The sequence below is a fragment of the Mustela lutreola genome, chromosome 4 (genome assembly GCF_030435805.1).
Source record: "Mustela lutreola isolate mMusLut2 chromosome 4, mMusLut2.pri, whole genome shotgun sequence".
In the NCBI taxonomy this organism is placed as follows: domain Eukaryota; kingdom Metazoa; phylum Chordata; class Mammalia; order Carnivora; family Mustelidae; genus Mustela; species Mustela lutreola.
Window position 1 is genome coordinate 159,386,790 of NC_081293.1, and position 22,082 is coordinate 159,408,871.

The 22,082-nt window shown below is 39.7% G+C and overlaps 1 protein-coding gene across 5 annotated transcripts in view; it reads left to right on the top strand.

Annotated features, from left to right (window-relative positions):
- The window catches only part of BMPER (BMP binding endothelial regulator), a 296,813-nt gene that overhangs the window by 187,660 nt on the left and 87,071 nt on the right, over window positions 1-22,082 (top strand). For all 5 annotated transcript variants that reach the window (XM_059171541.1, XM_059171542.1, XM_059171543.1 and 2 more), the window contains 3 exons: window positions 93-233; window positions 2,373-2,477; window positions 5,969-6,014. In XM_059171541.1, the coding sequence (XP_059027524.1) occupies window positions 93-233; window positions 2,373-2,477; window positions 5,969-6,014 (292 nt within the window). The remainder of the gene's footprint in view (window positions 1-92; window positions 234-2,372; window positions 2,478-5,968; window positions 6,015-22,082) is intronic.

The window sequence follows — 22,082 nt, forward strand, 5'->3', positions numbered from 1 at the left end:
GTTGGTTGTGGGGTGTTAAAAGGAACATCAGGTGGGATGTTTAATAGAGATGGAAAGCATTTTTAATTTCTGGTTTGCCCCCGGGCCCCCAGGACTCCACTGTGGTATGTAAGAAGAAGTGCTCCCACCCTGGGGGCTGCCTCAGAGGGGAGCAGACGTGTTGTGAAGAGTGCCTCCTGCGAGTACCTCCAGAGGACGTCAAGGTGTGCAAGTTTGGCAACAAGATTTTCCGGGTATGTCACAAGCCAAGCGCCTGGAAAACACTATACTATATGGAAATGTAAAAAGCTCCAGATAAAAAGCAGGCCGGAGTTATCTACATTTTATAGACACATATGTCGTGTGTGTGTATGCAGATGTAATTATTTATATTGCAATATTATATATACCTATATTTAAAATCAAGTACACCTGGGGCAGAGAGGCAACTATTTGGAAAAATGGTTTTCTTTGGCTTTATTTTTGTTTTACAAAGTATTTTAAGCCTGTGAAACATATGGCCCAGTGTGGTGGGCCAGTGATTGGGACTGAGCTGAAGATGCCCTGCCCTGGTGGTACTGTTATGGGTGCCCTAGTGACCAGGGCATCTCATTCAGTCAGAGACGCTCCATGTCCCTCTCCAAGATCCAGTGGTTCTATAGCTTAATACTTTAAAACTTTTTCACAAAGCTGCTTTTCCAAAGAGAGATTTTTTCTTACTTGGAAGATGTCCAGGTGAGATGTTTATGTCATCCCAACCATTGAGTGAAGATGAGAGCACCTTGGCCCAGCTGAGTTAGCAGGACTGGCCACCGACCCTCTGCTACTCATCGGCGGCTCCCCGTACTTCTCTGTTAGCGGAGCTGCTCAGTGACCACGTGAACATCAGGGTGAAGATTGTTGCCTTTTCCCAAAGGGCTTTCCATCCGGTCTGTTGGGTGGAGGGTGTCTTTCTGTACCTGAAGGTGCCACCTCAGGACATTCATGAGACCGAGACCCATGGAGTCAAGTCAGACATGGGAGCACCTCATGCTGCACTTAGCCAGATTTCCTTTAACGTTGACAGAATTGGAGGGAGAGTCTTGATCCCTATGGAATCAGTAAGAAGACATGTTGTGGCGTGCCAAAAGAAGAGGGTCATGTGTGTGCTGTAGTTACATAGGCTTCTCAGTGCCTCTCATGTGTCCTTTAAACGTAAAGGCATCCTCTGTTTCCTGAGTACCCAGATGTAGTAGACTCCCTGTCGTGCTGGTGTTGTGGGCAAAGTGTTTTCAAGGCTCCTTGTACGAAGGGTCCTATATGTAATGAAGCCTAAAATAGTTTGCAGAGAGTCATCTCTGAAACACCAAGTCCTAGAAATGTGCACTCAGAGAATTTGGACTAGTCAGATGCCCTTTACGACAGTCAGTTAGGCCTTTCTCTCCTGAAAAATAAAAGGCCCTCATAATCCTGAAGATAGCTTCAAAAAATGAGGAGGAAGGGGAGAAGGGGCAATCGTCATCAAAATCTGAGCTACTTTCTCTGTTTTTAAGGAAATTTGCTGCTTAGATTTACCAACACAGGAAGGGTTTTATTTTCAGACTCATCTCTCCTGTGTGTAATCTACTTTTCCACAAGTGAGGCCGCACGTACCTGTGTGTTCTCCGGAGGAATGGGGCTTCTTGGGGCTGGGTATTTGGCAATTGAATATTATAAATTCAGTGAGCCAGATATATTCCTCAGAAAGTCCTCTCTGGGCTAGAAAATGTGTTCCAAGGTGCTAACCAGCTTTTTGGGAGGAGGGTATCAGACAGGCAGGGACACATTATGTTGAAGAATTCTGTCTGGGCTCCACATGTTTGGATGGCTTGCTGCTCAGGTGTCTGCCTGGGCAATGAGAGTCCTTTGAATTAGCCTCTGTTCTTGGCATGTTCTTGTCCTATGTGGTCCATAACTATACCCATCTGGGAATAAACTAACTACTTTTGTAAATCTCGACTTCTGGTGTCTGGGAGAGCTTAAACATTTCAGTTCTATCAAATAGGAAAATCAGACCTTTGCTGCTTGATCATGTATGAAAACTCATGTTTGTCTTCCAGGGTAAAACTAAGTAAACAAGGCAGGAACAGCAAGATGCAACTATGACTTGATTAGACACACAAGAATTCTTTTTATATCCTGGAGAGGGGGTACGCGCGTGCACGTGCGCACGCACACACACACACACACACACACACACACACACACATCCTCCAATCACATAGGTGGAGATAGACACCTCAGGATAATTTAGCCTGATGATGGATCCCTCACTCAGGGTAAGAAATGCTCTCCTTGGCAGAAAAATCCAAGCCTGTTGGATTAACTCCCATCAGCCTCCAGCTGATAGCAGAATCCTGTGCTCTCTCCTGTAGGATGGAGAGATGTGGTCCTCTGTTAATTGCACCATCTGTGCTTGTGTGAAAGGCAAGACAGAGTGTCGAAAGAAGCAGTGTGTTCCCATCAGCAGTTGCCCACAGGTATGTCTGGAATGCAGGTTGATTTTTTTTTCTTTACCTTAAGATCTTGGGAAACATCTTACATGTGGCATGGTCCCATGCCATCTTCTGAACACAAAATCCAGATCTGTTGATACTTCCAGGTTCCTGAATAGCCACAACACCCTTTGCAAGGCTTACTCCTACTTTTTCTGCACTTCCCACCCGGATTCTAGTCTCACGTGAAAATAGCTCTAAACCTTGCACTTGTCCCAAATCTCCTATTCCTCGTTGACTTTTCCCACATTGTTTTAATGTCTCCAACTCCTGTTAGATCTGCTCTCTTTTTCCTTCTGCTGGGTTTTCCTTTGAACACCATAACCAACCTTCCCATTTTTCTCTTCTTAAATTAGGGATTTCTTCCCTCAGCAGTTCAAAGCAATATGTAGTTGTTCAGTCATAAACTCCTCTAGGGGTTTCTCCGGTGGCCTAGCAACACCCCCCGACCCCTCTACTGCATTTTCCTCCCCTAACCCTGGCCTCCGTTGTAGCCCCAAATGGAAATAGCGCCCCTATGGAAATATCTCTTTTCAGAAACCTACAGTTCCAGTACTCTGAATAAAGCCACCATTATCTTCTAAAGCACGAGCTTCAGTGAATTCACCTCGGCAACTTAAAACCTCTCAAGGTTTTATGCATTTTGGGAAAATGTCAAACCTATTCAGTACCTTCCAGTGAATGAAAAAAATATATCCATATATTCAGGACATAGTTCTCCCTTCTCTGTTATGGACAGCTTTTAATTTTATTCACATCTGTTATTATTATAAACAAAAAGTTGCTGTTTTTACTTGAGCGCCAAATGAGACACAAAAAACAACAGCTGTTGCTATTGCACAACTGAATGAAGGGGGGGAGGGAAAAAAAAAAACCCTAATTAGTCTTGCTTTAAAAAGCCTCAGACAGAAAACTGAAAACCTCCCATGAAAGCAAAAAAAAAAAAAAAAAAAAAAAGACACAATAAGTAGACTTGAACATGGTCTGCTTATAAATATTCATTGGGCAGAATGGGATCATATCATTTATGCCAGTCCTTGGGGAACCCTCGCTGCTAATGAACTCCGGTGGCACATGTTGGTAAGAATGGGCTTCCTTATTCTACAAGACAAAAACAGGATGCTTTGCCAGCCTGGTGGCTCAAGTAACTAGCCTCAGCAGGCCGGACGGCCTTTCCAGTTTGAGTCTCGCCGCGTGTGCCAGCCTTGATGGGTTTCATTGTCCTGTTGCTGGGGGGGAGGTCAACGTGCTGGATGGCGGCATCTCCTTAGCCTCTCTCCTCTGTGACTACCTCATCCGTCTCTTCAAGTGCAGACCTCTCTCCCACCTCACCCCCTCCTAGTCTTGTCAAAGCTTGTCCTGCCCCAGGGGCCACCTTTCTGTTTCTAGGCTTCCTTCCAGTTGTTCCTCTGGTTCACACTTTCCTTCCTCAGGGACCAGCACAAGGACTTTGGAAGATAACTTAGTTCTACCATGGAAATGCTGTTAAATGCTTATTTCCCCTCCCTTGCATTGCCTGGGGAAATTTTAAAAAGTCCTTTTTTTTTTTTTTTTTTTTAAAGAAGCAGACTCTATTCCCAGCTCTATCCTTCCTGGCTGCTCTTCATCTCTTTTTCCAGAAGTATGTGTGCCTTGTTGAAGAAGGGTTTTATGGTGGGATTTCCTGTCCATCCTCCCTGGCAGACCCCTCCCTCTTTTACCCCCTCCTCCACCCTCCCCCCCAGCCCTGAGGCAAGGAGCACCTTTGAGGAGAAGGGCTGTGAGGGGTTCCAGTGGGGACAGATTGTTGTAACACTGCCGTCTCATCATCACTGATATGCACAGAGACTTTCCCTATAGTCGCAGGACTTCACCTGTTGAATGTTGAGACCACCCCTTGGAGTTGGTGCTATTACTAAACCCTTCTTACCAGTGATGTCACAAAGTGTCCAGAGCTCCACAGCTAGTTATGTGGACCTTGGGAGCCTAGACTTCTTAGCTTGTGCCTGATTTATTCCTTATGTGATTCTGTGAGATTACCAGTTTCACTCAGTTCCAGGAGAAAGGAGATGGCAGTTTCTGCCAAGGTACAGATGTAGGGGATCACATAGTCACCCTTTGTTGGGGCCTTGGTTCTGGTAGCTCTGCCTCCTTCTGATAGAGCACTTTACTGCGCTCCCCTGGAGCTACCCCTCCATCGGCCCGGAGCCAAACTCAGTTGGTCTTTTCTTCAACTGCTTTCAGTCACAAGAAACCGAAGGGGGCCTCTTGTGCCAAATAGAAACAGAAAATAGAGCACGCCTGGGTGGCTCAGGCAGATAAGTGTCTGCCTTCAGCTCAGGTCATGATTCCAGAGTCCTGAGATCTGGTCCTGCCTGGGCTCTCTGCTCAGGTGAGAGACGGCTTCTCCCTCTGCCTCTCTCCCTCTGTCTCTCATGAATAAATAAGTAAAATCTTGGGGGGAAAAAAAAGCCGTAGATAATTGAGCTGTAGGCAATGAAAATATGTCATAATGCCCCAAACCAGGGAGGGCTGAGTGTGGCCGAGTTTTAAACCTCATTCAAAGTTCTCATAGCCTTTAATGTACCAGTTTAGACCCTGGCTGATGCAAAAATAAATGAGATGTGGTTCTAGTTCTTCAACTGTCAACAAACATTTTTAAAGTCTGTAGGATTTTTTTTTTTTTTTTTTTTTTTTTTTAGGATCTAAATCTATTCTTCAATGCAATTGACCGCTAGTGGCAATTGACCACATTTCTTTTTCTCTGTGAGTCTCAGTGAAAAGACAATGCCATTCTCTGATATCAACCCTGAGAATGTGTTTCCTCCTTTTAATGCCATGCATTAAAAAATTGGAAGAAATGGAATATAGGAGATTACACTGTATTTCCTGAAAGGTAATGGAAAATTATTCAGCATTTCAAAACCCTCAACTTCATTGGCTTTGACTGCTGAACAGTGACTTAACATGAATAGCATACCACTTTTCTGAAAGAAGAAATCTGACCGCATTTGTTCTGTAGCACAGATATCGTCCATCTCCATAGGCCTGCGCTTGGGGTATGATTTATTGTTTGGGCCCCTCTGACGAGCAAAGACAGAATGAAGCCTTCTGTGGATTGAGAGGATAACAGATGATTCCCATTTTTATGTGTGTACGCTCACTCTCTGGGGGGTAGTTTGGATATCAGTGAGAAGGTTGAATCCAGACGGTCTCCATCCTCCCTCCGTGTAAGAAAAATGACACCAATGAGCCCCTTGGATATTACAGTTCTCAGAGGACAAGAATAGGAAAGCTTTCTCAATGACTTTGCCTGGCATTAGAACCTGATACTTCAAAGTTCATTTTTGCCATCATCATCACTGGGCATTAAGTTCAAATACAGCTTGGGCTGGTTTCATTGGTTTAACTGGTATTAGATTTAAAAACAGTTTTGTCCTCAGCAGACCCTGTTTCTTAACATTAAATTTGTTTTTTTTTTCCCCCCTCTTGATTAGGGTAAAATTCTCAACAGAAAAGGATGCTGTCCTATTTGCACTGAAAGTAAGTTTATTCCTTTGGAAATTGCTATTAATATTTGTTTCACACTTTATAATTCAACAGGAAAAATGGTGGTGTAAGGTTTTGTACATTTTATGTCTCTCAGTATGGCATGGGATCACCCCACTTTCCTCCAGAAACTTTAAGTCAATTGTAACCCTTTCACAGAAGCACAGAATTGAGATGTTTCCATTCGAATTTGTTGCTAATATAAATTTAGAAGTTGAACGGTCTGATGAGGTTTTAAGAAGAACCAGATAGCTTAATATGCATTTAAACTAATAGCATCTGTAGTCCTAGCAGTTAAGGGGATATCCAGTAAGACAAACACTATACGTAATCTGGGAGGGATTTTCCTTCTGTCATTATTAAACCAAACAGCTACACTTTCTCCTCCCCACCCACCCTCTTTACCATTTCACCTGTGCACATCCAGTGTTCCTGTTGGCAAAGTGAACAGAGGTCTTTAGACTGAAAATCGTTTGGCCATTCTGTTATTTTTAAACTGAGTTTTTGAAGGATCTCTCTAATAAGGCTTAGTCTGAAAGCTGGCTGAGACTGCACTACTTCTCACTCAGATGGAGTATAGCAACAAGTTCAATGTTAGCCCCACATGTTGACATAGGACTAGCAAATTGCCATTTTTGTCCATTTCAAATTCATATGGTTTTGAGACCACTAATATTTCTTCTATTTATTTATTTAGCTTCATGTGTACAGTTTTATAATTCAACATCTGTATACACTAAAAGTAATCACCACAAGTCTAATTACCATCCGTCACCATAAGTTGACTTTCTTCATCCATTTCACACACACCCTCCCCCATCTGCATCCCCTCTGGCAACTGCTAATCTGTTCTCCGTAACTCTGAGTTTGTTTTTATTTTTTTAATTTGTTTCTTTATTTTAGATGACACATAAGAGTGAAAGCATGTGGTATTTATTTTTCTTCATCTGACTTATTTCACTTAGCACAATATCCTCAAGGTCCATCCATGTTGTCGCAGATGCAAGAATTCATTCTTTTTTATGGCCGAGTAGTATTCCATTGTATAAATATACCACATCTTTATCTGGTCACGTATCAGTCACTTAGGTTGTTTCCATATCTTGGCTATGGTAAATAATGCTGCAATGAATATAGAAGTACATGTATCTTTTCTAATTAGACTTTTTTTGTTCATCAGATAAATATCCAGAAGTAAAATAGCTGAATCACAGGATAGAGGAATCTGTATACTGTTTTCCATGCTGGTTGCACCAATTTACACTTCTGCCAACAGTACGAGGGTTCCCTTTTCTCCATATCCTTTCTAACACTCGTTATTTCTTGTCTTTTTGATAATAGCTATTCTAACAGGTGTGAGGTGATGCCTTACTGTGGTTTTTTGATTTTCATTTCCATAATAATTAGTGATGTTGAGCATCTTTTCATGTGCCTGTTGGTCATTTGGATGTCATCTTTGGAGAAATGTCTATTCTGAGCCTTTGCCTACTTTTTAAATTAGGTTACTTGTTTTTTTGTTTTTGTTGTTGAGTTGTATGAGTTCCTTATATATTTTTTGGCATTAACCCTTTATCAGATGTATGGTATACAAGTATCTTACCTCATTCAGTAGGTTGTCTTTTCATTTTGAAGGTGGTTTTCTTTGTTGCGCGGAAACTTTTTAGCTTAATGAGGTCCCACTTGTTTATCTTTGCTTCTGTTTTCCTTGCTTTGGAGTCAGATTCACAAAGATGTCACCAAGACTGATGTCAAGGAGCATATTGCCTATGTTTTCTTCTAGGAATTTTGTGGTTTTAGGTCTTACAGTCAAGTCTTTAAATCCATTTGAGTTAATTTTTGTGTGTAGTGAAAGACAGTGGGATAGTGGTCTGTTTTCATTCTTTTGCATGTGGCTGTTCAGTTTTCTTGCAATCATTTATTAAAGATATTGTCCTTTCTCCATTGTATGATCTTGGCTCCTTTGCATACATGAATTGTTCATATATGTGTGGGTTTATTTCTGGGCTCTCAGTTCTGTTCCTTTGATCCATATTCTGTTTTTGTACAAAAAATATGATTACTAGAGCTTTATAGTATGGCTTGAAATCAGGAAGTGTGACACCTTCAGTTTTGCTTTTCTTTCTCAAGATTGCTTTGGGTATTTGGGGTCTTTTGTGGTTCCATTCAACTTTTGTATTATTTGTTCTAGTTTCATGAAAAATGCTATTTTGATAGGGATTGTAATAAATCTGTAGATTGCTTTGGGTAGTATGGACATTTTAACATTAATTCTTCTCATGTATAAGCATTAAATATCTTTCCATTTATTTATGTCTTCTTCAGTTTCCTTCATTAGTGACTTATAGTTCCATGTACAGGTCTTTACTTCTTTACTTCAATGCAATTATAAGTGAAAAAATTTTTAAAATATTTATTTTTGATGTTTTGTTATTAGTGTATAGAAATGCCACAGGTTTCTGTATATTGATTTTATACTCTGCAACTTTACTACATTCATTTATTAGTTCTAATTATTTTCTGGTGTATTCTTTAGGCTTTATGTATATAATATTATATCATCTGCAAATAGTGAGTTTTTCTTCTTCCTTTCTGATATGGATGACTTTTATTTCTTTTTCTGGCTTAATTGCTTTGGGTAGTACTTCGAAGAAATATTTCTAGATTTTCATGGCTGAGTATGATATTACATGTGGGATTGTTATATATGTCTTAATGTTGAGGTATGTTCATTCTGTATACACTGTTGAGGATTTTTATCATAAATGCATGTTGAATTTTGTCAAATTCTTTTTCTGCATCTATTGAGATTATATTATTTGTATTTTTAATTTTGTTCATGTGATGTATTCCATTGGTTTGTGGTCATTGAACCATCTTTGAATCCCTGGAATAAATCCTACTTGATTGTGGTGTGTGATCCTTTTAATGTATTATTGCTTTTGATTTGAGGATTTTTGCATCTATGTTTATCAGGGATATTGGCCTGTAATTTTCTTTTTGTGGTGTCCTTACCTGGTTTTTGTGTCAGGGTAATGCTAGCTATGTATTTGAAAACTTTTCCTCCTCTTCAATTTTTTTGGACAAGTTTGAGACTAGGTATTAAATTTTTGAATATTTGGTAGAATCCACTAGTGAAGCTATCTGGTCTGGATTTTTTGTTTGTAAGGAGGTTTTCAATTATTATTTCAATTTCCTTATTAATAATCTCTCTATTCAGATTTTCTATTTCATCCTGATTCAGTGTTAGAAGATTGTATGTTTGTAGGAATTTGTCTATTTCTTCTAGGATGTCTAGGAGCTCGTTGGCATATAATTGATCATAGTACTATCTTATCACCCTTTATATTTCTCTGAGACTGTTACTTCTCCACTTTCATTTATGTTTATTTCTTTGATTCCCCTTTCTTTTTTTCTTGGCTAGTTTAGCTAAAGGTTTATCAATTTTGTTGGTCTTTTCAAAGAGCCAGCTCTTAATTTCATTGATCATTTTTGTTTTATTTTTAGTCTTCATTTCATTTATTTCCACTGTGATCTTTGTTACTTCCTTTCTTCTTCTAATTTTGGGCTTTGTTAGTCCTTATTTTTTTTAGTTCCTTTAAGTGTAAAGTTAGATTGTTTATTTGAGATTTTTCTTTTCTTGAGGTAGGTCTGTATTGCTGTGAACTTCCCTCTTAGGACCACTTTTGCTGCATTCCATAGATTTTGGTATGCTGTATTTCTGTTCTCATTTGTCTCTAGTTATTTTTGGATTTTTCCTTTGATTTCTTTGATGACCCATTGGTTGGTTAGTAGCATGTTGTTTAGTCTTCATGTTTTTGTATTTCCCCTTTTTTTCTTGTCATTAATTTCTAGTTCCATACCATTGTGGTTGGAAAAGATGTTTGATATGATTTCAATTTTTTTTTAGTTTATTGGGACTTTTGTGGCCCAGCATGTGATCTATCCTGGAGAATATTCCATGTGCACTTGAGAAGAATGTGTATTCTGCTGGTTTGGGATGATTTGTTTTGTATGTCTATTAAGTCCATCTGGTCTAATGTGTTGTTTAAGGCTGATGTTTCCTTATGGATTTTTTTTTTTTTTTTTTTTGTCAGAATGACCTATCCATTGATGAAAATGGGATATTAAAGTCTTCTGTTTTTATTGTATTACTTTCAGTTTCTCCCTTTAGTCTGTTAACATTTGCTTTATATATTTTGGTGTTCCTATGTTGAGTGCATATATATTAATTTAATTAAATCACTTAATATAAATAAACACAATATTGACATAAAAATGTTATATCTTTTCTCTGGGTTGACACTTTTATCATTATGTAATGCCCTTCTTTGCCTTTTATCATAGTCTTTGTTTTAGAGTCTATTTTGGGGGCACCTGGGTGGCTCCATCGGTTAAGCATCCAACTTTTGATTTTGGCTCAGGCCATGATCTCAGAGCCCATGTGAGGCTCTGCACTCAGTGCAGAGTCTGCTTGTCCCTCTTCCTCTGCATCTCCCCCCACTCACGTGTGCTCTCTCTCTCTAAAATAAATAAATAAAATCTTTTTTTTAAAAGCCTATTTTGTCTGATATGAGCATAGCTATTCCAACTTTCTTTTCATTTCCATTTGCATGGGATATCTTTTTCTATTCCTGTTCTTTCAGTCTGTGTATGTCCTTAATTCTGAAGTGAGTTTCTTGTTATCTCTTGTAGGCAGATAGCTTTCTGAAGTGTTTCATCAAAACAGGAGTATTAGTACTGTCATTATCAAATTAGTTCCATTGTATAAGCAGGATTAACAAAGCCATGAAATCTCTTAATAAAGTATTTTATGAACTAGTTAGCCTTAAAGAAGTGGGCTTTGATGGTGGGTTGAAAGCAGCTTTCATGTAGAAACAAGTTTTTTCATCCACATGTTTAAAATCATATAGTTAAAAGTTATCCTGGCTTTGTTTATCTGGACAATAGATATGTATATGAGATATAATAAATTTATTCATTATTTTTATGTCTCACTATTTTCTGAGACTAAGAGTCATTAAATAATTACATATCATACACTGGATAAAAATGTTGATTGAATTAATGAAAATTAAACTGTAGATTTTACAAAATGATTTTTCTTTGAAGAGGAAAAAGGAAGCCAACCAAATATGACTCAGTACTGAGTCCAGCAGTTAGTGCAGGAAGAATTACCTATGATTAACATACCAGTTGATTTCAAACAGTATAAATTATTACATTTAATCATCGTCCCAGATACTCTCTGAGGAAACTTTGTTTATGGATGGTTTGGAGGCCACATCCAGCTTCATTCCTTTCTGGATGAGCAGAGTAGAGTTTAAATTGACAAGGTTCTCCTCTGTCTCCAAGTCAGTGAAGATGTTTGCTTTTCTCTAGAAATTATTTTGAAGTAGACATGGAGTTCAAAGAGCTCTTAAGATGTTCTCACTAACCTTTTCAGTTTGCATGAGTGCAGAGAGGTTACATCTGCTAATCACAGTGCTGTCAGGCAGGATCACTGCTTATCAGTTTAGTAAAAACATGACCATTCTTGTGCAGAAACACCTCAAAGATTGAATTATCTAAATTTATGTTACAAGAATGAAGGTGAAGATTACTGAGATAGTTGAGAGAAAAGTTACATTTCATCATTAGTCTATCCACTCTGAGCTAGTCTTTTCATATTTAGAATAATGGTGGCTTATCAGAAAGAAAAAAAGAAAAAAGTAGGATGGGCATGACAAAATCAAAGCCAGTTTTTAATCAGCCATATTAACTATTGTATTTGTAAAATATGGGAATGAGCCTGACTTCTGTCACTAAGAGAGGCAGTTGGCAAGGGGGAAAATCACCCAGCTGTTCGGGTACCAGGGAGACCATGGACTGTGCACCTGCATCCAGCAGGTCAGTGCGGGAAGAGCCCAGGCATGCGGTTCTTGGTCCAATCTGCATGATATCATCAGATGGCTATTTCTCAATTTCCTTTGGTGTTCTTTCCATCTGTTTACTCTCTCTTGCTCTCCAGCAGTTCTTCCATCAGTGCTGTAAAACACATTCTATTGGCAAGGTTTATTTATTCAGATTGAGTTAAGAGATGGGATGACTTCCAATTTTTTTCAGCAGTGCCCAGATTTTCCTAATATATACAGGTAGACTTATTCTGAAGTCCTTTAGCTATGGCCTAAAGATCTCCTATTTTGAAATTCCTTTGACATTATATCTAGGATCCAGAACAAACCGTGGTCTCCTTTTTTCCTGCTCTGTCAATTATAAAAGCTCTTCTGACCTAGGGGTTTCTAGAGCAGACCAATGAAAGCTAAAGTACAAACTAAGGCTAGTGTTTTCTAAAACAGAAAAGTGACTCATTTCTGTCTTATTCAAACAAAATCACACACACCCATAGACACCCCATTAGTTGCTGCAGAATTTTCAGCCTCAGTATTATATAATTTGACTAGATAGTTTGACTGTGTTGTGGGTTACATCCTGCACATTGTATGATGTTCAGCCACATCTCTAAGCTCTACTGGCTAGAGGCCAGTAGCACTTCTCTCCCGGAGATTATGGCAATCAACATTGTCTCCAGACATTGCCAGATGTCTCTCAGGGTGATTTGTACCCCTCTCCCCAGGACAAATGGTTGAGTACCATCGGTACTCCTCACAGAGGCAACAGCATGGGTGAATGCAGAAATAAACACCTGTGGTATTAGTAGCAGTAACTTACTCTCAACACACAGTGAATAGATGAAATAGGAGCCCAGAGCTGGTGTAAAAAATGGCAGACCAGAAGTCTTTGGATGCAATTGAGTGTGTTTGCATTTCCATTACTTAGCCCTACAAAAAATGATAAAGGCATAATTAATCTTGATTGATTAAAATTTACCATCTTTGCTTTAGTTGCTATGAAGCTAGAAATAAATTTGTAGCCCACCTCTAACAGCAGGCATTTTTTGAATAATAAGTTTATTCCTGACTTCATTTTATATGTCTACCCTTACTTATTTTGAATTGTTTAGTATGTATGCCTATAAGCTACCCCAATTCTTTTTGGAAGGAGGCAAGAATAAATACTTAGATACATATATAGTTTCATATGCAGATGAAAAGGATTGATTATACAGCTTTAAATACTCTACAACTTACTTTTATTACCTGTTATTGTTAAATGAATGTCACATTATTTCCAGCAGAGGTGACATCGGATTGTCTGTTCCTAAAACCCCACAGAATTACTGCCTTGTCGACTGAGTTAGTCTGTCTTGGTAGTGTGTCTGGGGCTCTTGCAGACCTCGGAAAAGAACAGCAAAGAGGAAACTTGAAGTAAATGTGTAGAACATTCCTATAGGCCTCCCTTTGCAATAGTCAGTGATAGTGGTAATTTACAATTCAGTAGGTGAAAAGCAAGATTTGAAGCTCAAATTTGTTGTACTTCCCTTGGTAGTGCCATCTTTATGGGGTTGATCTGAAAGGGCAATTACGATTCTATCAAAATTGACAAAAAAAAAAAAAAAATCAGACTTCATGTTAAAATCAGACCTGAAGGAAGAATGAGAAGCATTGTTGTCTTTTAATAACATGGATGTTCTCTTTCTCTTTGTCCAAATGAAAAGAATTAAATTTGGTTTGGGTGATTTATTTAAAATAAAATATTTAAAGTAAGCTAAACAAACTTTATAAAGCTTTCATGCAAATGTTGTTTCTTGCCAAAGTAAGAGCTCTAGCCTAGAGCTACTCTCACTCTGCCTGGGGTGGGCATCACAGGACTGCGAGTTGCGTGCCAAGAAGGCCACTGTCTGTTGTGCCTGCAGCCCTTGGTTTAAGTAAAATGTTATCTTACTGTGAGTTGGCAAGCATTAGGTGAAATCTCGACCGAACCACCCAGTCAGAGAGACCTGAATCAAATAAATTCTGCTCTGGCAGAATGTCTGTTTTCAGACATGGAAATAATACTCAGTGGCAAAGTTTTCACTGATAAGAGGTGTGTGTGTGTGCGTGTGCCTGCGTGTGTGTGTGTGTGTGTGTGTGTGTGTGTGTGTGTGTGTAGAGGGAGAGAGGGAAGTATGGAGGGAGGGAGAGACAGAGAGATGTAGATCATGGGAGAGAATTTAATCTCTTCACCATGTACAAGACCAGAGGCAGCAAAAGGCAGCCCAGATGTGGAAGCGCAAACCCAGATCCCATAGATTCGCTGAGCTATGCCTGTAGCCACGTTAGCCCTGACCATCAGAGTCCCAACTCAAAACAGAAGCTCACGATTACATAACACAGAGGTGGGTAGGGTATACTGAGCACAGATGAATATTTAATTGAAATAACCTTAGCTACATGTCCCACAAGTCACGGGAAATATGAGATTTCAGCAACTCAGGGTGCAAAGAGACTCACAGTTGCCAGGTGACTTTTTAAACGCTTCCAGGGTTAGTTTCCAGCTGTGCACCGCAATGGTGTGCCTGCTCCCGAGAGGACCCCCTGTCTGCTGTGTGCACTCATCAAGGGTGCTGTGGAATTGCCCTGGCTGGTTTGGGCACATCTTACCTAACTCCCCGGGCATGTCTACAGTTATCTCCAATTAAAGAGTGCTTGTAGGAGGGGGAACACAACAACAGTTTAACAAAACTGTGACCCCGGGGCCCATTTTATGAGAAATCTCCACTGACAGAGGTTCTGCAAATTAGTAGTTCTGTGTTTGAACAAGGTTCCTGGCCCCCAAGACTGTAAGCAACTCCAGGTCCCTTAACACCAAGAGTCTGTCCTTAACTCAGGAAAGCAAGGAAATTTGAAACCAGAGCTCAAGATGCTTGTAGAATAAGACTTTGTGGTGTTGACTTTAGCCCTGCCAAGGAGGTGTTAAGCTAAGTGGCCACTGAAGTTTCTGCTTGAGCATCTGGTGGGAGTTTGTCACTGCTCCCAAGGCCCAGCCAGCAGACACAGGTGGCAAATAAAACCCAACAGTATCACACAGGGTAGCTAGGAAGTCCCACCCCAGCAGGAGCAGCATTGGAAGGGGTGTGAGGACACCAGTTTGTTTTCTGTTTCATATGCCATTCTGTTCTAAGGGGTACTGTTGCTTTAAGTTTTCAGTCTGTGGGTTGACACAAAACTGAAAGAGGAGCCTGAGGTTATTCGGGGTCATCTTTTACCCACCACCTATTGTGGTTCCTACCATGTTAGTACTCCTTAAGTTCTGACTATTTAGTTAACAATCCTCCTCCTCCTCATTATCATCTCAAATAATAATAATGGCAAGAAATGCAACAGCAATAGTAGCGGCAACAGCTAATTATTTATTTAGCCTCTGCTGTGTCTAAGCATTGTCGAGGGCTAGCTCATTTGATCTTATTTATTTGATCCTCACAGCCCTCTTAGAGTCAGGTAATGTTACGAGCTCCATTTCACAGCCGGGGAACTGAGGCCTAGTGGTTAAGAGGAATGCCCGAGGTAAGTGTGGAGCCTGAGTTCCTACAATGAAGTCTGGCCCCAGGGCCCAGCTGGAAGGTCTACCCCTGACTTGTCATTTGGTACAGTTTAATAAACCTTACAGTTAGGAAGGGGAGAGAAGGTCTGGAGGGATTTGTAATGGTAGGGATTAGAGGCTGGAGAAGGATGTTAGGAGGAGTTTCCAATTTCAGACCATTTCCCTCCACCCCACCCTGGAAGAAATGCCTGCTTGAGTTCCCAGGTTTTTGTCTTCCTGGTGACACCTTCACCTCTGCCCAGGTGCAGAGCCGTGGTAGTTTGTATGCTCTGTGCTCACTGACAAATGCAACTGGCTTGGTTTTCCATGTCCACTCATTTTTCTAGATATCCCTGCTTCTTGCTACCTTAGGTATTTTCAACACTAAGGTGAAGGCCTCTCCAAATTTTCTTACTTACAATATTAAAATACATGTAATTTTAAACTTGAAATAACTATAGAATTTCCACCAGGAATAAGGAAGAAGGGCAGAGTTGCTCTGTCACTCAAGACTCATAACCATTTCAGCATCATGGGATTGTATAAGTAGATGAACCTTAATACTGAGGTCAGCCCTTTCACTTCTCAGGTGAGGAAACTGAGGCTCCAGGTAGTATTCACTGAAAGAACTAGGTGAGAACCTGCTCTCTCTCTCTTTTTTAACCTTCTAGTCCAGTATTTGTTCTAACTGGCCTCCCTAGATCTTTGTTTGGGAAAGTATTCTTGACATAAATGCACCATTATTAAATCATTCAGTTAAAAGTTACTTTCTTGCTTAATTTTGAAAGAATATGTTTAGAATATGAAGAGATACATAAACTCATTATGAACCATCTGGTACATTTAGTCAAGTCTGCCATCTTGAATTTCAAGAAAGAGGCATATGCCTAGCTTTGACTGAAGAAACTGGTGACCAAAACCCCTTAGCAACGGTACATCTAAAATATAGAAAAGTGACCAGACGATGGAGATTCTGAAACCAGTATTACACTTTGTAGAAAATACCATATAATAAATTACACATTCCTGTACGGAATTATTTCCATACAGGGGGGACATTTATTCCTCTCTGGAGGTCATATCTACTATGAGCAAAATAAGAACAACAAAAGTTGTTACTTCTGTTGTCACTAAAGTTGCTCCTGTTGCCAGCAAAGATTTATTGAATGCAAGTGCATGTCAGTCCGTGTTGTGATAAACATTCTCCATGTATCCTAACGTTGAACCCTCAAAATGATCCATGAAGTAGAAGCTCTATTTTACAAATGAGAGATCTGAGGGTCTGAGAAGTTAAATAGGATGAGGGCAGATGATACTCTGCTCCATGAGACTCCAAAGCCAACACTTGTAAGAACTATTGCTTTCCATTGACTACATTTTTGTTTCAGAGGCTTGCCTCCAAACATATATGAAGTTTTCCAGTTTCTTTTCTCTCTGCACAACTAGAGAGCCATTGTATTTTCTTACCTTTTAAAAACTTACCTACATTTATGAGGTCACTTACCCTCCCATCTCTTGGGTTACAATACTTGAAGGTCTAGCCTTCATAGTAGTGGTTTGGGTTTGGTTTCCCTTAGAGGTTGGAGAAATGACTCATTAGCTGCACTATGTAGTTCCCTTTGATGCAGAGTTTTAATTTATGAACTCTGTCATTCTTTCTTCTAATCACAGTCCCTTCCTGGTGAGTACTCCGCCTCCGCTGCAGCCACCATTCCACTCCTCTGCTCTGCCCTTCCACGTCTGTCCTTAGAACACGTATCTCTTCTCCTTTTGCTTTTCACCTTTTCACCCTGTGAGCTCATGGCTTTGCCTCCACAGTCCCTTCTATAGTTCCTTTCACATTCTGGTTTCTGATTTCTGATTTCTGAGGACCTTAATATGACTTCTTGACAAGATGCTGATATGGTCAATCTCAGCTTCTTACTTTTTTGGAGACCACATTCTTCTTTCAAAGTACTGCATTTGAATTTTAGTAACAGTTGCTACCTTTAATTCTCCTAATTGTCAGGGTTGGGAGTTGGATGGAAAAATGACTGGCTGTTTCCAGCCTCTATCTGTTGACTGAATTCTGGCACCCCCTTATCCCAGCTGCACAGGTTTGGGGCCTTAATGTTATTTCTCATGCTCTTGGCATTTCTCTCCCGTGTTGCTAATCAGTCATCAAGTCTGCTTGATTGTCTCTTTGTATTGTTTTTCTAATAAATAAATTCCTTCCCATTTCCATGGCAGCCAGACCTTCATCCCTTTGCCTGCAACTGACCTCAGTCTTCTCTCCTTCAGCCCTTCCCGCATGCCACTGGCCTTCGCAAGAACCTACACCGGCTACCTTCACTGTCTCTCGGAGTTTCTCAAAGTTTGTTTTATAAAATGCTAGTCCTGAGGAAAAGAGATGAATAATATTTTCAAAACATGGCTCTGTGATTAAATACATGAGGGAAATGCTGGTTCAAATAAACTCAAATATGTTTCTTTGCTACAGAATTTGCAGAGCCCTTTATATGCCAATGTGCAGGGTAAACTTGCAGGAGGGTGATGGAGTATGGAGTACCTCCCGAACTAATTTGAGCTGCAGACTTTTTTTTTTTTTCCTACTTATTTTGGCAGAGCAGCAGGCAAGATTGATGTTTCATAGGAAGCACATTAAGGAATGTTGGTTCTTTGGGATACATTTAAACTTCTCAGGCTGGCAATAAATCTCAGGCCAATTTATTTAGACAATTTGGGTGTCTCATATCTCCCAAAGTTACTCCCCACTCTGGTCCGATCAGTCTCCCGCTCTCCTTGTGCGGGCTGCCACGTGACTTGATGAACACTACTCTTTTGGCCTAGAAGGCTTACTCTTCGCTAGTCCCAAATCTGCATTTTCTATGTCTTTCATAGATGGACTCATCTCACATTGTCTTTTCAACAGATCTATGTTTTATATGTATGTTACAGTCTTATTCAGTCCTATTTTAGCCAACAGTGGATGTCTATTTGCTGGAGTCATATAACATAATTATAAAACTAATAATATTGGAAGGGGAGGTGAACCATGAGAGACTATGAAAAACAATCTGAAAAACAATCTGAGGGGTTTGAAGGGGCGGGGGGTGGGAGGTCGGGGTACCAGGTGGTGGGTATTATAGAAGGCACGGATTTCATGGAGCACTGGGTGTGGTGCAAAAATAATGAATACTGTTATGCTGAAAATAAATAAAAAATAAATTTTAAAAAAACTAATAATAACTACTCTCTCCAGTATTCTGGAGGGAGCTCTAAAGGAAATCGATAAAAAGCTGTACAGAGCCTGAATTTAGGAACTTAACAATGAGGTTGGGGAGATGAAATATAAAATACCAAATAAGAGAACCATGTAATATATTTATAACTAACTTCTAGATAGTAATCTTAAATGGAAGTTGATGGATTCCTTGATCAGTCTTGGGACAGAGTGGCCATGAACCTCTGCATTGGAGTGGATATACTTGTGTGCATTTGGTAAGAATAGTGGCTACACATTTCTTCAGATTCCCAAAGAGCTCTGTGATCCCATCTAGTTCACAACAGCCTTGTAGGATGCTGTGGTCCAGGGTATCAGTGGAACCATCGAGTGATCATGAGGAAGGTACTGGCCTCAGAGCTGCAGAGACTGGGTTGGACTCTGTCTTTACTGCCTTTGGCTGCATGACCATGGGTATCATGGCCACTTCTCTGAACTCATTGCTAAGAAATTAGGTTGATGAAATACAGTGTGCAGAGAAGTAGTGAGGATTAAAGTAGTGAGGATTAAGTAGTGAAAATATGGAAAGCATCTGGCATGGTACCCGGCATGAAGTGGTCACTTTAAATGACTCTTCTTGGCTATTGCCGAGTTCATTAGTTTCCTATTGCTGCTGTAGCAGATTACTACAAACCTGGTGGCTTAAAACAACACATACTGTTCTGAAGGTCAGAAGGCTGAAATGGTTCTGAATGGGCCAAAATCAAGGTATCAGCCAGGCTGCGGTTGTCTGGAGGCTCTGGGGGAGAATCTGTGTTTGTTTTTTTTTGTCTGGTTTTGTTTTGTTTTCTACTTTTTTCAGCACCTGGAGGCCACCCTCTTTTTTTTTTTTTGACTTGAGGCCCCATTCTGTCTTTGAAGTCAGCAATGGCACGTCCACTCCACCTCACACTGTGTCACTAGGACACTTATTTTCCTGCCTTTCTCTTTTGTTTATGGGGACGATGATGTTTGTCCTGCCTGGATTATCCAGGATAATCTCCCCATCTCCAGCTCAGCTGATGAGCAAACTTAATTTCATCTGCAGCCTTAATTCCTTTTTCTGAGAGCATTAATTAATTCTCCAATTAGTTAACTGATTAAGTAAGAAATCCTTTTGATAACTTGCTGTCTGCTAGTCACTAGATGTCTCTTTTAGTGAGTTCAGTGTGGGCATTTTTTTTTTTTACTAAAATGTATTCTTTAATTAATTAACCCACTCATTCAACAAATATTTATAGGTACTTCATATTTGGGAGAGCAGGCATCGCTATGAGCAATGCAAAGATGAATCCATGTAATATATATGTATACACAGGGCAGGGTGCCAGGCACTAAGAACCAAGTTTACATATAAGGGTTTAAAGCCTGGTTTAGGAGTTAAGGATACTAACTATAAGTTAGGGAGGAAATTGATTTATCATAAGCCTGTGATGGGTTTGGAGATAATATTTTTAACCCTCAAACTGAAAAATATCATGTGTCTATAGCATAGAGTGTTTGAAATAGACTGTCCCAGACAGTTTGAGCTCTATGGTCAGATTTGCCTTTGGGATTTTGAGGGAAGAGAAATGTCTTTGGCTGAGACTTTGGGAAGGTGCTATGGGGAGTTAGCTTTTGAATCAGGAGGTGAAGGATCCATGTGCTAGAAACTGTGAAGTGTGGGACAGGTGCATGCATCTCTCTCCTCCCCCAGGAGCAAAGGTGAGAGATAGGGTAGCACTGAGCCCAGTTGGGGAGGTCGTAAATCAGCCATGACATTGGAGTTAGATTTATTTTAGATTATATCTTGAAGTTAGGGGCTGCTTTCTTTGCTCTTCTGTTTGGAGTTGGTGACTATATGGAAAATATGTAAGAAGAAATTTACATTCTTAATGGTATCTCCACTCAACTTTTTAAAAATGAGTTTTTCATATGTAGATTTGTAGATATGTAGATCTAGTTAATTATAGACTGGTGGAAATAGACCCATAACTCCTCTTCTGCCCCTCCCCCATTCACACAGTAAAGTTAGATTAAATTTTTACTTAAGAAGACAAAAATGCAAAATCTTCTAGGAATCCAGGTATCACATAGTGGAGCATCTCTTGGCCCTCAGGTCCCACAGGGCAACAACTGTAAGGGACTCCTCTGTGTGTGGCCAGAGCCTCCTGCATGGAGAAGATCAGTCCCTGCTGGGGCACTCATAGCCTTTTTACGTCAGAGACTTACATCGTGTACAGGGCTTGTATTAAGGGCAGTGTGTCTAATCCCAGCCTTTCCTGGTTCTTGACTCAAACTTGGCATATCATTGCGAATCTTACCCACCTGGGGTTCCCTGCATGGCCCAGTGACCCAGAGTCCCACAGGACCTTTTCCTGTGATTTGTGTTGAGAAAGGTTTAAAGCTGTGGTTTTTTTTTGTTTTTTGTTTTTTGTTTTTTTTTTATTTGATAGACTTTCTTGTGGTTAGAACGTTTCCAGACGTAAGCTGATCTGTGTGGTGCTATGGTACTATGAGTAGGAGAGACCATCCTCTTTGCAGAAGTAAAAGACTGAGGACGGAAGTCATTTTCTATTTTTCAAAGTGATTTCAATGATGGGGGATATCTTATGACATATTAAGTGAAGAGGAAATAAAATTTCATGTACAAGATAATCTTAACTGTGTTAAACTACACACAACACATATGCACATACACGCACACACGCAGACACACACCCAGCCCCAAACTGTAAACAGTGGTTATTTCTTGGTCACAAAGCCATGAATGATACTTTTCTTCTTCTGTTGTTGTTTGGTTGTGTTTTGGGGTTGGGGGTTTGGAGTCTGTTTGATTTCTCTTATTTTCTTTATAACGTGGAATTGTATAATTTTCCCTTAATTTTCTTTGACAGAGGTTTTGGGAATAATCACTGCTCTCGGAAGGAAGGCATTTCATTAAAATAAATATATTCATGGCAGAAATACATGTACCTGATGAGGTTAGGAGAAAAATATCAGAATTACATTTTTAGAAGCATCCTGACTCTCTTAATTCTCATAGCAGTCTTATTAAAGTATATAATATCAAACCACTGTGTTTTAGCCCAGTATTTTTCATTTTTTAAGAAAAATATTCATATTCTAAAAGTATACCTAGACATTGTAAATAATTAAATGTAATGTAAACAATACTATAAATACACATAAACAATAAAAGGAAAAATATGTCACACTTAATTCCGTTACTTAAGAGAAAAAATACTACTCTTAATATTTGGGTTTATTTGCTTCTAATTTTTTTTTTCTGTGCTTAGACATTGTGTACATATAAGGAAAACAAACCAAAACAAAAAGGCATTTGATGATTTGATTTAAAGGACTATGAAAAAACGTACCACTACTTGTAAATTGGAATTTTT